This window comes from Sebastes fasciatus, chromosome 5 (genome assembly GCF_043250625.1).
Source record: "Sebastes fasciatus isolate fSebFas1 chromosome 5, fSebFas1.pri, whole genome shotgun sequence".
In the NCBI taxonomy this organism is placed as follows: Eukaryota; Metazoa; Chordata; class Actinopteri; order Perciformes; family Sebastidae; genus Sebastes; species Sebastes fasciatus.
In genome coordinates this window covers 14,726,589-14,742,816 of record NC_133799.1, presented here as the reverse complement: position 1 = coordinate 14,742,816, position 16,228 = coordinate 14,726,589, and the positions used below count along the sequence as shown (strand labels likewise).

Sequence of the window (16,228 nt, the reverse complement as noted above, 5' to 3'; positions counted from 1 at the left end):
TATATATAAAAGTATGTAATAATAATAATATATAAATAAATAAATAAATAATATATAATATATATATATATATATATATTATATATGAATAATGTTTTGGGATTATTCCTCATTTCATGAAGGATTTGGGGAAATAAATAAATAAATAATATATATAATATATAAATAAATAACATATATATATATATAAAAATATATGTTATATATACAGCTCTGGAAAAAATTAAGAGACCACTTCAAAATTATCAGTTTCTCTGGTTTTACTATTTATTGGTATGTGTTTGAGTAAAATGAAATTGTTTGTTATATTCTATAAACTACTGACAACATTTCTCCCAAATTTCAAATAAAAATATTGTCATTTAGAGCATTTATTTGCAGAAAATGACAACTGGTCAAAATAACAAAGGTTAAGGTTACTAAAGGTTTGACTTAAACATTTTTTTTTTTTACTTGTGTATATTCTTTTTACTTACAGTATATATCTATTTTTTTGTATATAATATGTGTTTCCTGTATCTATACTGGCTTATTTTATATTAATTTTAGGTTTGTTAAGTTTCTTTGTAACGAGAATGTTATTATTGGGGACGTTTGTGAATGTTTGTTCTGTTGTTTCAAAATGAACAAAAAAAACAATAAATATAATATTGAAAAAAACAAACATTGCTTTCTTAACTTTGTAAAACAAAATGTAACAAATACATATATAGATATACATTTACTGAAAGTATATTTGATAAAAATCTTCAATCTCAACGGGAACCTGTTAAAACCTTAACTACCCATTTTAATGTAGCAACAACTTGGTCAAAACTTAAACGGGAATTAAAATTCCAGTCTATAATGTGTATAGCATATAAGCATAAAAGTGCATTGAATATATCGGCTCCATTGTCACCGATACCCGATCCAACTGTTTGAGTAAGTATCGGTCCGATATCCGATCCATTTGTATTGGTGAATCCCTATTATTTACTAAATAGAGTCCATCACTTTGACCAATGATCACTCTGTGCATAAAATCTGTCTCTCAAAATTATTATTATTATTATTATAACTGTTATTTGCATGGTGAGCCAGCTACCTTGAATCTCCAGACAACATCTATAGCTAAGCTTAAGTTTGATGATGAGGAAATATTTCTAATTAGATACGTATTTAAAGTGGCAATCGTTAAGATTTCAGTCCTGGTTGATTTGAGTGAAAACGATGTAGCTCAGCAGTCTGGTGTGTTTTTGTTGACATAATGTACGAGCTTAGAAATAGAATATAAAATACATTTCTATGTACATGAGCTTCAAGTTTTGAGAATTGTGTGCATAGTTACATGTTTTTGTTTGTATACAGCAGAATTTTTTTCTGGGAGTGTCACCAGAAACACCCATTTCATAACACTTTAATAATATATAAATATTGCAATACTTTCATCAGTGGGCCATAGAATCAATCACCATTGTGCTACCTCATTTGGCTATAAAGAGTGACTTAACAGACATTTATTTAAATGAAAATCTTAAAGACTGCCATTTTAAATATTAAATATTTTAAATTGAAATATTTCTATTACAAAATGTTTAGCAATACATTTTATTGAGATCTCAGAAATTAAGACCATAGGTGTAAATGGTGCATACCGTGTAACATTACAAAGTAGCTGTTAAAGAGCCAAAAAATGTGAGGGATTCCCGATTTTCACAATAGATTTCACATTGTTTGGTCATCCATTATGTTGATTCATTATAAATGTTTTCAGACAGACCATGAATGAACAGCAATGGCTGTTAATTTATTTAGCAAACACCACCACTAATAAAGTTATGGACTTTGTCCATGAGTATTAATGTAGCAAATAAAAAATACAGCAGTATCTACTATAATGGAAATATCCAGCCAATTGTAACAATTAAGAAGTCAGATCACAAAATCAAGTGCTGCAAGCGTGCATTATAGTTTCTGTATTTCCCATGAGTCATGAATGCATCCTTTTTGACAGAACAGTTACCTTACTAACAACTTAATAGACACAGGAAGTGATGTTATCCTTCAAAGTCAACTTCATGTTTTGTTTTTTGAAGAAAACAATAAATACCTTATAAGCAGTCACTGGGAACTTTTCAATAATAGACGTCTCAGTTTAAGGTAAAATGTTCCTGATACATTCTCATCTTATTGGAGTGAACAATGGTTCACTGTATAGGTAACAGCCTATCAGTTATTTAACATATAAATGAAAAATAAGAGCTATAATTCTTAATCTTGCCTTACAATTTTGAGCATCCACTGTGATTTAATTTACATCTGCAAGGCTGCAATTGATATGGTAGTGACTTACAAGGCGTGGCTGTAAAATATCAAAAATGATAATTGCACAAGTTAGTTACGTTACAATTCAAATGTCTTGCGATTAACATCCCCAAACCCCGAAGTAATCGTTTTTTAAATCAAGCAATCTATAAGTCAACAAATTGTTCCAGCACATCCATGAGAGATGAGGCAGGTTACAGATGGGCGCACTACTTGTAGCCTTTTTGCACTCCTTCTTTCTTCTAATGCTTTTTCTTTTATGTGAAACACAATTTATCAAATTTATTTGTAGGGAAAGTAATGTTCAACTCCATAGTTTCACCTCACTCAGTTTCAAGTCATGTTAGCAAACATTACTTAGAAATTAGAATTCATTGCATGTAAAATACCTGCCTTGCTGTTGTGAGCTCTGACCCAAGACCACATAATTAGTGTTACATCAGAATACACAATTTTAACAAAGAAAATGATACCTGACATTGTATTTATGAATCCCTATTATTTACTTAATACATTCCATCACTTTAACCAATTATCACTCTGTGCCTAAAATCTGTCTCTCAATTATTATTATTATTATTATTATTATTATTATTATTATTATTATTATTATTATTAATAATAAAAAAGTTTATTATTATTACTTAATTCACCAAATATGCAAGAGTCTGACAACGTTTGAGGAATATTTCCACATTATTACAGCAATGAATAGGTAACAAGAAGTGAATATAAATGACCTCTGAGAGGGATAATAAAGCAGAGCTGTTTTTTAGCACCATGGCCAGCGACTCAGTTGCTAGGTAGCTTTCTAGTGTTTGTATCAGGAAGAGCTGCGACCGAAGCCTAAATTACGACCTAAAAAGAGGTGTACGAAACATACCTCGCAGCTTTTTATTTTATTTTATCCTCACTCACAACTAGTTAAGAGTTTAAAATAACATGTGCTGACTTAACATGTACTGCCTACAATACACCAAACGTCACGTTGGTGCCACATTGAGAATGCAAACTTCAGCACTTTATTCAGCCCACCCCCCCTCTCTCTGAATGGTTTCGCCCATTGGACTCGCTCCAGCACTCTCATACAGCACACACAAGAGGACTTCAAGATACTGATTTCTGTCTGTTAAGTAACGTCAGTTTTTAAGTAGTAACGCCAAAATAAACACTGTTATAGTGTTAAAAACACTCTTGGGGACTGGACTGGTTCTTTACAGAGACAGTGTTTCACTTAACAGCGGCTGAGACCAGCAAAAGAGCTGCACTGGACTGAATAAGGTAACGTTAAACGGGCTACTTCGCCTACTGTCGCCTCTCCATCCTTCTGCTAAGCTAAGCTAACTGTACAAGTAGCACAGGGTCATTATGTGTTCCTCTTTGATTCATTAGATCCCATTCAGTAATTCATTTCATTTTGAAGCTACATTAACAATGACAAGGCCGTCATTCAAAAGGCTAAACATTAACGCTGCTTTGATGTGTAGCAGGTGAACTGAGATTGTTTCCTTGTGTGTGATCCTTCCACCTGACCTGGACACTAGCAACCCTAACGTTAGCCACCACTAGCTTATTCATAGCATTAAGAACACCTTGTTTCACCTTTGTGACATTCAATTTGACCAATTTCCTGACATCTAAGATATTACACGCGAGGTTTAAGAAATCCAGCTTGCACTAATCATCCTGAAATACAAGACAAGATGTGTTAAAAAAGGGGGATGGCCTACTATCCCTTTCAGTGATCTGGAAGATACCATATTGACTGCTGCTATGCTGTGACAAGCAGAGATCCCCCTCCTAGCTGCTCTTAGTACAGGGAATGAAATTAGCACCTGCCACCTGGCAGACAGGTTTTCCTTATATTAAGAAATATTATTTTTACAAAGTAATTCTAAAGCCTAAATTAAATATATGGTAACACTTCATGGTAATTAGCTGATAATTACCAAGTTAACCTATTTGAAATTTCTTTGGAATTACTGCCAAATTACCCCCAGTATTTACCTATAAATTTATTGAAAATTACTTTATTATAAGCATAATTTAATAATTATATTCTGCTATTCCCCAATAGCTGGTAATTTATTTAATACATTTCCAGGAAAAGAATACAAAGTTAATTGATATGCTTTATTTCCAAATAAATATATAAATATACATTTACTGAAAGTAATAAGTAATAAGTACATACACCAACAATTTGATAAAAAAATCTTCAAAATGAACAGGAACCTGTTAAAACCTTAACTACCCATTTTAATGTAGCAACAACTTGGTCAAAACTTAATCGGAAATTAAAATTACAGTCTATAATGTGTATAGTATATGCTTTATTTCCATGTCTGCTGGTAAATAGATGATAATTAGCAAATAACTTCTTTGAAATTTCTTTAAAAAACTCCCTGAATCATGACATCAGCTACCAGGTTACATTTGTGTACACAATAAGTCACACAATGGTGAGATTTGTGCTGATCAGAAGTGTCTTCTATTAGGTTTGGTTTTGGAGGTAAATATTTGGTAAATATTTGGGTAATTTGGCAGTAATTCCAAAGAAATTTCAAATATGTAACTTGCTAATTATCACCTAATTACCATGAAATTTGCAGACCTGTAAAATGAAGTGTTACCAAATATAGTCATGGATTAAGGTTACATGATATATTCCATAATTCTACCGTCTGGTACCACTCAGTGTTTACAGTTTTAAAGCGTTCTACCTAGTGGCAGACAAAAAAAATGAGTGGCCGGTAGAAATGTTCAGTGACCTGCCACAGTGGCAGGTGAGGAAAAAGGTTAATTTCAGACCCTGTCTTAGTAGCATAGCTTCTTAGCTCAGGCTAGCTTTGCATGTAAATAAATCTGGTCTTGGCATGCAATACTATTGCAGTGGATGCTCAGAGTTCATTACACTGTTCTTTGAAGAGCCATTTGATTTAGTCTGGTCTGTTTTGTAGTCCACTTAAGAGACCATATGCTGAGAGAGCAGCCTGGAGATGACCAGTCCTTAAAAGAGCAGATGTATTACATAATAATAACATAACATATGAGCTCTCGATGGCATCCTGCCTCCTGGAATTATCCCAGAGATAAGGCTATTAAGAAGGATATGATATGTATAATCTTGTATTTGCATGCAGACTACAGTTGGCGTCCTGCAGCTTTTGGATTAATACATGATATTCATTGCAGCACATTGCAACTACAATATCTAAGCAAGTAGGCTTGGTTGCTATTTGATACAGGTTTTAAATTACATGTCATATGCACAACAGTTCACATATCTGTGTCAGCAGCTTTTTTTTTCTCCAGGTGATTAATTCATCTTTGATTGACAGGCATCTTCCCTTTGTAATATAATGCTGGGTGTAGGAGCTATTCATTTGTTGTTAGTATTTAGTTGTTGTTTTACTAATAATAATTAGTATTGTTTGATTTATTATTCTGGATGTTCACTTTATTTAGATTTGATTTTTGACAGTGATTTCTTTTGCTAGTTATTTATTTAGTTTAATTATTTTCTTGTTTAGTAGCCTATATTTAGTGTTTTGCATAATTAGTATTTTGTTTTCTTTTGTTTATGAATTGGGTAAAACTGTGGGCACCCGCGGTTATATAGGTAGGTAGGCAGATATAGCACCAGCATGCACCTGGGTGGGCTTATGTTTTTTTTACCAGAACAAAAGAGCCAGTGACATCCATGTTTTCTTTGTGCCTCGTTTGCTTGCTTTTTTTGGCTAAATAAATGATCAAAAACACATACATTTTGCATGGACAATGGACTCTTTTGCCTGCGCAAACCACATACCCATGGTGCGTCAGTGGCCCTTTGATTTAAGTTTGATTTTTATGAAAAATGGACACCACACTGGGTTTTCCCGATCGCATGAAAACCAGTCTAATCTGGAAAGAATCAGACAGGATTAGGTACAAATGTAGAGCAAAGTGTGTATGATTCACAGTTGAACTTATACTCATATGTGGTGATGATAAACCTGCATGTAAAGCTTACTTTGAGCGCAGTGCTTTTTCACATTGTTGCAACCATAAATTATTTGCTCCATTTTTTTTCCATTAATCCAGAAAATAAGGTCAGGCAAAACCTTAAACGTTTAAGGAAGCGGCTGATTTTTTTTATTAGACATTTTTGCATGCATCGCTGTAGATTTTCTCTGATAAAGTTAAGCTTAGCATTCAGCTGTTTGTTAGTGTATTTCAGTACCCTGTGGGCTGAAAGCTCCCACACTTGTTCCTCCTCATATCTGGAGGAAGGCACGAAGCCAGAGTTGGATCACTGGTTTGAGCTAATTTTAGACCCGCTGGCAATTCTAAACCAACTACTTCCCTGTGAGAGTAGCCCGCAAACTCAGCTATCATTTTTCCTGGGAGGACAATGTGGTGGTAGCGGCCAAGAATAGAAAGAGTTTTTACAAAAGGGATCTTGTAAGCATACTGTATTTTTCAGACCTTAAAGATGTTCACACTCACATTGGCATTGTGCTGTTTAAGTGTAAGAAAATTCCAGTGAAAAGGATTTATACTATGTGACAAAAAGGTCAATTTTCTACTTGAAAATTCTTTTGTTTACATTTGCTTTTCAGTCAAGGATGTGTAATAGTACGTGTCTCTGCTCTTCTTTTGAATGGTTATACATACCCCGAGGTCCCTGCACTGCTGTAATGGCAAGACTGGGACATACTGCCTGTTCAGAAAAGAACTGCTGACACAAGGCTAAGTGGCGTTTCCCGCAAGCCTTTCTATTGATTCTGTATTTGACGACTGCTTTCAAGATGTAGTTTCATCATGTAAGGCAGGAGGAACATAAAACGAACCCTCAAGGGAAGCACCGCTGGTTGTTGAAGGGACTTGTGTAATAGGTGTGACACCAGCTGTCATGAATAAACAGTCTACCGCGTCGGTTCAGCTTTTCCTTTGGCACACTTCTTGTTAAGCTATTTGTGCTGTCCTTTTGGATTTGCTTTTGATATAAAAGGGAGTATCGTATTTTTTTTAGTGCCATTGTCTTATGATAGTAATAATAATAGATAATAGAGTGCTCCAGGGATGACGCTATTTTGTAGGCCAACCAGGAAGTCAGCATCGCCCTGGTTCCCTCCAAAAAAAGCCAATGGGATTTTTCCATTATTATTGCAGAAAAAAAGCTTTGTGGCAAACAAACGTGTAGGATACTTACACGTTTTGTTCAGTAAGATAATCTCCACTACTGAACACCACCTTTATGATTTTTGAAGTGTGAATGCAATCGCCAGAAGTAAAAAGCTAATGTTAGGCTAGAAACAAACTCTACCACGGGCGCGCACGAGTGCCGGTAAACACAGCCAGGCTGTAACGTGGACAAGTCGGCGTGATGACATTTAGTAGTCTCATTTAGCCGCTTGATAGCAACCACCTTTTGTAAGACACGTAAAATGTTGAGTGGAATATTTACTGACGTATTTTAAATCACAGAACAGAACATTAAAATCTCTTAAGCTTGTGTTGACCACAGACCTTATTTCAGACATCTAACCAAAAACCCATTTAAAAAACCCATTGACCTCCAGACGAAGAAACCAGAAGTGCTTAAAATGATAACTCATTTCCGGGATTTAGGACTCATTCCTGTAGCACTCTATATCAATCAGTGTGAAGATGAATTTCTTGGTAGTTTTGAACTAGAACTGCTTTACATCCTAATATTCTTTCAGTAAATTGGATGTAGTATGAATGCTGCAGACAAAACACATACTGTATATATATATATATATACATATATATGAGATACACTCATTAACAACTTGAACTCGTGCTGGATAATTAGGGGGGAATTCTGCATGACAACACCCTGAAAGACAGACATGCTTTTGTCACGCATTTAGAGCCTGTGAGACAGAGAGTGATGCAGATGAGCAGCATGGAGAGCTGACTCTCTACAATGAAGCCTTTCTGTGTTGTGTGTGTGGCAAAGGGGAATTGCATGAGATCAGCATCAAATAGGAGATCTGCCTGTTCAGCTCTGCTCTGCTGTGGTGGCCCTCTGGCTCCCTCTGCTGGAGAAAAAGTGTCACAGCATCGGAGGATTAACAGTAGCTACTTAGTGGAGGGGATTTAGTGAAGATTTAATACTTCCCTGAAGGATTAATTGCGATGATGCTAGCAGTAAAATATATTGGCAAGTAATTCTTTCAAGGTCTGAACCCATTTTGTGGATGTACTCATGTTGTATACCACACAATCTTACGAAAAGTGACCAGAAGGCTGCCTCTCAATGAAAAAAATTACATATATGCCTTTGATACTATCTGGGAACCTTATATTCACTTTATGTAAAATTAATGTATGTCTGAAACATTACAAGAGACTGAGGAAAAGGTTAATGTTTGAGTGATGGCTGGCTGCCTGGCTAGGAACAGGGAGAAATGGTAACCTTTCACTTAATTATTTATTTTTAATTATTATTGTTGTACGTTATTTTTTATTTAATCATCATTTTTTTTAATGTATTTATTTATTAATTTTTTTTTTTTTTAGATGTTTCAGATATTTTTTCAGATTACTCAATTTTTGTCAGATGCTTCAGCATAATGCAGTGTACTATATAGGACAGCTTTGTAAAATATGTCATAAATATCATTATTTTTATATCAAGCATACGTTGTTTGTAATGTTTCTTTTTAAAAAATTGTACCTTTTCTATTTTATTAGACAGGAAATAAAATTACTGCAATGATAGGAAGGATATGGTATGTGATAAAAGTCACTGAGATAAATTCAAACTTGTGACGTCAAAACAGGATGTCCTGCTTGAGTCACTCTATCAGTCAGTGTGATAACAATCACTCTAATCTGGTGTCCAGTTACACTGAAATCCCTCTTCTATCATGTGAATGCAAGTAAAACTAGGCCGCCTTGCAGCTGATAACCACCACTAACACTAAGACAAATGAGCAAAGCACGACAGAGCCTCTCTTTGCTGGGTCATCCATCAGTGAGCTGGCAAAGGGCCTAAAATGTGACCTTATATATGGTAGTCAGGCAAAAAAGCATAGATAGAAATGTGAAATCTAGAGGTGCAAAGAAAGAAATTTACACATTATCGGAGAAGATATTGGAAATTTCTATTGGTGAATATGCTTTTCTTCCAGTTATCGTTGTAGCACGACTTAAGGTGGGCAATCTTGAGAAACTAGCAAGAGTACACTAGATTTTAAAAAAATGATCCAGCTGAAAAACCCAGCCCAGTGTTGCCAACTATTCTCCAATAAAAGTAGCTAGCAGCACTAGCTCCAAAAGTCCCTAAATCTAGAGAGAAAGTTGCCAAGTCGGCAACACTGACAGTCGCTTCAGGTCTTAGGTCAGGCAGGTAGACAGGTAGGTAGCCCGTCCAATCAACATTCAGGCCTAATGAAATGATTGGACGGGTTTATTACAGTCCTGCGACAGCCGCAGATACCAGATTTGTTTCTTTTTTTTGTCAGGGCATTTGATGTATTGATTGCTGTCGAGATCCTTACCAATCCTGCCTTTAGATATTTTAGGTCCAAGCTTAATGCTAAATATTACCACTTTGAAACGGAAGATCTGAAACATGAGGTTAACACCATTAACAATTCTTAATATTGACATAAATAGAAATATTAAACATTATGTTTGCATCCAAAATGACATACTAACATGCCAATTAGTACGCTAAACTGATTTTTTAATATGTTCAAAACATTAGTATCAAACCAATGGTACGCAAATTGCATACTATTTCAGGTGACATATTACGGTATGCAACGCTGGACAATACGGCGGCATAAATATCCCACAATGCAATGCGATAGTAATGACAACGTTCACAACAGACGTTGACGGGCAGCTCTGTAACATCAATAACGCTTCAATTTAAGTATTTGATTTCACTTTGCTAGGCATAATATAGTTTTTAAATTGATTCAGACTTTGATTCTCACAAATCTTCCTTTTGGTCAGATGAGATTGGCCCAGGTTACCAAGGTTACACGTCTCCAACCGGCAAGGAAGCACTCAGGAAGTGACGACGCAAATTACTTCTCAGTGCGTCCGAAAAGATACATACCACTGTTTATTCACACAAAAGTATGTTGAACGATAGTACACATATTGGTTATGTACTGCATAGTATGTGATATCGGACAAAGCCATAATGTTTAATTTAGAATATCTACTGTAGCTGCTGATATTCAATGTTGATGAAACACAAAAAAGAGCAATAAAATAATTGATCCTTAAATTATTAAGACTCATAATCCTGCAACATTGTGCAAAAATAATTAGGATTAACACCACAGCCTTTGTCTGGGGACTGTGTGTATTTTTCCGAGATTACTTGCATTAGATTATGCTTTTGTGTTCCAGTCCTATGCGTGTGTGCTTGTAGGTGTTTAGTTGCATAATATGTGCCTGTCAGATCCCCCTTTGTTCCTGAGGGATTACATGACACCGAGGTCCAGTGCTCCTATAGAGACAGTGTTCCCTGCCTCCTGTACAGAGAGCCGGTACACCGCTGGGAGGTGGGGGCAGGTTGTTGTCAACAGCACAGCTTGCCTCACTTTATCACCCTGACTCTTTGTTGTTGCTCCCCCCCCTCTGAGCTGATCTCATTCCAGTCTCTGTCCTCTCCAGGATCAATGTCTTGTGCTTACCACAGGCAGACCGAGAGGCCGACAGTGAAGACTACCGAGTGATCGAGTAATGCGATTGGATTGTTTCCCCATTCTAATTTGTCCAGAAGATGCTGATCGAATCGATAGGGTTGCTTTTCAAGTCAGCGTATGTGCATATCTTCTTCTGATGTGCCTGTGTGTACATGTAGACCTACAGGTGTATCTGTGTGGATAGTAAACACTGGTAGATAGGGAATGGGCTTTTCAGTATATTCTCACCACTAGAGGCTACTGTTGATCTCTGTATGAAAAGCAGAAGCGGCATCATAAGTTTACTGTAGATGCAACCTTACTGGTGTATATTACTAGAGCTGATATGGTTAATCGATTAGTTGTCAACTATTAAATTAATGGCCAACTATTTTGATAATCAATTAATCAATATGAGTAACCTTTTTAAGAATAAAAGTCAAAATTCTCTGATTCCAGCTCCTTAAATGTGAATATTTTCTCATTTCTTTACTAATAAACTGAATATTTTTGAGTTGTGGACAAAACAAGACATTTGAGGACGTCATCTTTGGCTTTGGGAAACACTGATCAACATTTTTCACCATTTTCTATAGACCAAACAACTAATAGATTAATCAAGAAAATAATCGACAGATTAATCAACAATAAAAATAATTGTTAGTTGCAGCCCTATTTATTACCTAGTTTATGTATTTATATCTGTTACTACGCTTCACAGACTGATACCCTGCATCTTTTTGAGTCACATTTTTGTTCACCATGGGAGGAGGCCGAGCAGGAAACTGAGGTAGCGGTTCCTACTTTTTAGCTTGTTGTGACGCGTGAAAAAGTTGCATCCCTTTTTTGCAGTTCTTTCTTGTTGTGAGCAGGTCAGCCAAAAAGTGGCATTTTTTTCTTGTCTTTTATTTGAATAATTTTTTAAAACTTGATGAGGTAAAAATGATCCAGTAATTCACGAGAAAACCAGAAAATATGAGAGTATCATAAATATTAGTCCTGTCCTCGACCAAAGAATTTCTTAGTCGACTAGCACTCTTACTGCGATTTTGTTGACTCATTGATTACCAAAGACACCACTTTAAGTCTTGTGTTTACCAAAGATGTGCTCATAAGTTTCTTGGAAATAAATCAGCATGAAAAAAGCATAAAAAACGACTAAAGAAATCTTTGACGCTTAAGACCAAAAGAACCGATTTTGAATAAATATACTTCATTTTGTGTTGCAGAAATGTGCTGTTTATCTCTCAACATCTCACAACCTTTCAGATTTATCCTGCAGCTCCTTGAGGGGGGTGATCCATTAGTATGGATCATTGTCGACTCAAAATTGAGCAGCTACATACACTGTTTGACTCGCGAGGATCACGAGCAGCTGGAATCGTTCCAAGCAAGCTGTAAATTTATGGCTTGCCAGTCACTTCACACATGGATTCATACCCTATGGGCAGTTGAGAGTCTCCAGTCCACCTGAATGCTGCTTTGTCTTTGGAAATATGAGGAATCTAGAGCACCTGTACATGAGTCACCCACAATGACAAAAGAAGAACATGCACACCCTACTCACAGAAGACAGGGACTCAAACATCTTGCTGTGAAGCAACAGTGCTAACCACTGAGTCACTATGCTGCCCCAGCCAGCAAAAAAATAGATTTGACACGGCATCACAGCGATGGTTGATTACCCCCGAAAGTGGTTTGAAGACACACTCTCCGACCACAGCCAAACAATAACAGAATTTGTCTGATGACTGGTGTTAATTTCCCTCACCACTTCATAGCCTGAAGCATCCTTTTAACAAACCACTGTAAAGATGCCATCTGTTCGAATGAAGTGACCTCTCAGCCATACAATGAAACCCAGCTGGCACAAAGCATCAGAGACAGTGAGAGTCCGCAAACGCTTTTATTTGACATCCACATTAATATTTCACAACGGTTCCGCAGAATACCAATTAGTCCGGCGGACGTCGCACAGCTTTAGATTATTTCATTAGTAGTACAGCGGTGTCAGAGCTGTACGCAGCTCTCGCTGAACTGCTGCGCTCACTCTGTGTCAGATTGACTGATGTAGCCTGTGATAGGCCTGTGTGCTGCTGCGCTACATCAAAAGCATGTCCAACGCACTACAGTCCAGTGAGAACATACACACAGCGTGCACTGTAGTCACCCTCTGAGCAACTACCAATACCGCTCTGCTGCTGTAAAAAGATCTTTTTTCCTCTCTTCTACAGGCGTTCCTATCCATCCCTCTGTCCACCCCCTCCCTCCCTCTCTCCTCTGGGGCTGTAAAGAAGCTGGGGCTGTGTGGACCCTTGAGAGGCCCTCCCCCTCCCACTCTTCCCCCACCGCTGCTACCCCCCTCTCTAACTCCCACTCAGACTCTGCTGCTGCTCTTTATGTTGCTGAGAGGCGCCAGGGAGATGCTCAGATGATCCATTGGGCCATCCTGAACCACATCGTCCACACAGCCCAAGGCAGGGAAGACTAACTACTGCGAGTGTGAGAGAGCCCTCGGAGGGTGCTGCGAGTACCCTGTGAGGCCCGCCCTCCCGCCAAGCCTGGCAGAAAGCTTGGCTTGCCCCTTCACTCCTCCAACCCCTGAGATGCCCTCCCCTCCCAATGAAGGAGGTGAGTAAGAGAGGTCCAACTCTCTCAGGACTGACAGGGATATTCTGTTAGATGGTTAGTCGGCTTGCATGTTTTTTTTTAAACACACACACCTGGCCACCTGCTCATACAGTATATGTACCTGCCACCATCATCAGTACTATTCTCTCCTGCATAGAGCCACACACGCAATGATAAAGGGATCATGATGCATGCAGCTATAGCAAACTAGATGCCTAATTCATTTACACTCCAGCCCCATAAACAAACTCCACTAAATCCCCTGCAGATGTGAGTCAAATATATTACAATACTCCACTGCTCCCCTCCCAGTCTGGAGCACAAGCTGTGACTGTATCTAGTGTTGTTATTGTGTGCCTTCTCTTCCTCCAGAGGATCAAGGAGCGTCCCCCGTGAACAGGCCATCTGTGGGCTCCTACCACAGCAGGGGGAAGAGGAAGGTGCGCACCAAGAAGAAGAAAGGCACCATCAACGCCAACGTCACTGGCACCAAATATGAGATTGGTACGGTGTTTCTAATTAACGCTTCTGAAATTACAGGAACCACAACAATACATAAAAATGTTCAATTTAAGATTAAAGAATGGGTTTGAAAAAGGAGCTAAAACAGGCATAAACACGACAGAAGTGTCTGTCTACAAAGATAACATATCTTTTGATCACAGAGTTTGTCTTAATGGAGAAGCTAGTAGCAGGATGAAAAGAGGCTTTCTTTGAGATGGGTGATGAAACCCTTTCAAAGATGTGCATTATCCTAGTATTGATGTTTTTTGTCGGAAAACAAGCGAGTTGCCTGAAATGGTTTAGCAGTAGTGTTCGTGATTGTGGCTTCAGTTGTAGTATTAGTATAACTAGTTTTTTCAGTTTATTACCTGCATAGACATGATAAGCTATTAACAGTGACTATGTTTACATCCACAAAATATTAAGTTTTTTGCCCTTATTCTGAAAAAGACAATATTCCTACTAAGCTGTTTACATGGCTAATGAAAATTAATATTCCACTAATATTCCCGTTTACATGCAGCTGCTCATACTCCGATTCACGTAACTGGTGGAGGATTCTCTTTCATTCCTAAAACCACCTTCTTGAAAAGATCGGTGTTGTAATATTTGCACATATCCAAAAAACCTATCCAAGCCTTTCATAATGTTTAAAAGTAGGTGTGTTTCTCCTTTCAAACAGAAATGTGGACTTTTCTTTTGGGAATGCATCTCCGTAAAGAGGAAATGTCACGCGTCATCAACGCGTCATATCTTTGGGGTACAGCACATGCGCAGTAAAATCTGGTCTGCACTCGCCGAAATTGAGCCAATCGCAACACACGACTGCAGCTCCAGTTACACTGCGCATGTGTTATACCCCACACCTCAAGACCCGTGTCCCAGCCTCTTTCAATAGGCCTTGGTTTGTGTACAACGCACAGAGCCGGACATAAACAGGCAAGAGGCTGTGTGTCGCAAACTGCTGTAAAAACCCCAATTGAGACGCATGTCTGTTCTATTATTTGTCTTTACCCACTTAGTCATTATATCCACGTTACTGATGATTATTTATCAAAAATCTCATTATACAAATATTTTATAAAACGAATAGTCAACCCTACAATATTGTCGCAATATCGATATTTAGGTATTTGGTCAAAAATATTGTGATATTTGATTATCTCCATATCGCCCAGCCCTACTCTACTACAAAGCCTCAGATTGCAAGCTTATGAATTTATATTTTTAACTTCTTCATGAAAATTTCATGAGTGAGCAAGACCAACATTTTGGGTGGTCCTGCAGGTACAATTAATATACTGTGACACACGGAATTGTATATTAATTTTGGAAGCAGCTCTCTCAGTATGGCTCAGTCAGTCCCTCAAAACAACAGCAAATCTAATCACAATGTTGTCTCAACAATAAAACAATACACTGTAGATTTTACTCCCAACAATAAAATCTAATTTGCTGTGCTGGATTGTCTGAAGGAGGCCGTTGTTGGTTAATGTCCTAAATTAAACCTAATAGAGTTGCAGTCCAGCAACAGTTCACACAGAGACAGCTCGGCTTTACATACATACATAAATCTTTATTGAGGTAATTTAACTTGGCAGTGAGGTCTTTTTGAGAAGGGCAAACAGAAGCACAGTAAGCACTCCTCACATGGCCAGGATATGCCAGTGTGGCAGCACGGCTCTCAGGGGTGAACTACAACCTATGAAACTAAGGAGTCAGCAGCAGCAAGTAGAAGTTGGGGGCTGCCCGGATCCTGTAGGTAGATGGGAGTCTAGCTGTGATTCAGTTCGCTTGCTGTGACGAGACCCTCACAGTGGCCATTCGGAGAGCAGAGCACGGCTATTTTGAAGCAAAATTAGCACTAAGGGCCAGATGGATGGCTCATTTTTGCTGTTACCTTTTTTGCAGCTGTCTTTTTTTTCGTTTTAGAATTGATAGTATTACAGGTAAAGGTTAAAGGTCAGGGAATATGGTGCTGAAAATCTGCTTTACACCCACTGAGAAGGGAATGTACGCTCTGGCCCTAAGGATGTCTGTTACGTGAGGTGTGTAAGAAAGGATTTATTATAGCTTTGTACTCAAAGACCCTACTGGTAACTGTAAGCACGGGCCGGCCGCTG

The 16,228-nt window shown here is 37.7% G+C and overlaps 1 protein-coding gene across 5 annotated transcripts in view; it reads left to right on the top strand.

The window, feature by feature from the left end:
* The first annotated feature begins 3,358 nt into the window (after positions 1-3,358).
* ttll7 (tubulin tyrosine ligase-like family, member 7) overlaps positions 3,359-16,228 on the top strand; it is a 100,742-nt gene continuing 87,872 nt past the window's right edge. For 4 of the 5 annotated variants that reach the window (XM_074635160.1, XM_074635157.1, XM_074635158.1 and 1 more), the window contains exons 1-3: positions 3,359-3,588; positions 13,205-13,601; positions 13,974-14,105. In XM_074635160.1, the coding sequence (XP_074491261.1) occupies positions 13,577-13,601; positions 13,974-14,105 (157 nt within the window). In that variant the 5' untranslated portion in view covers positions 3,359-3,588; positions 13,205-13,576. The remainder of the gene's footprint in view (positions 3,589-13,204; positions 13,602-13,973; positions 14,106-16,228) is intronic. The other variant, XM_074635159.1, reaches the window with a different exon arrangement.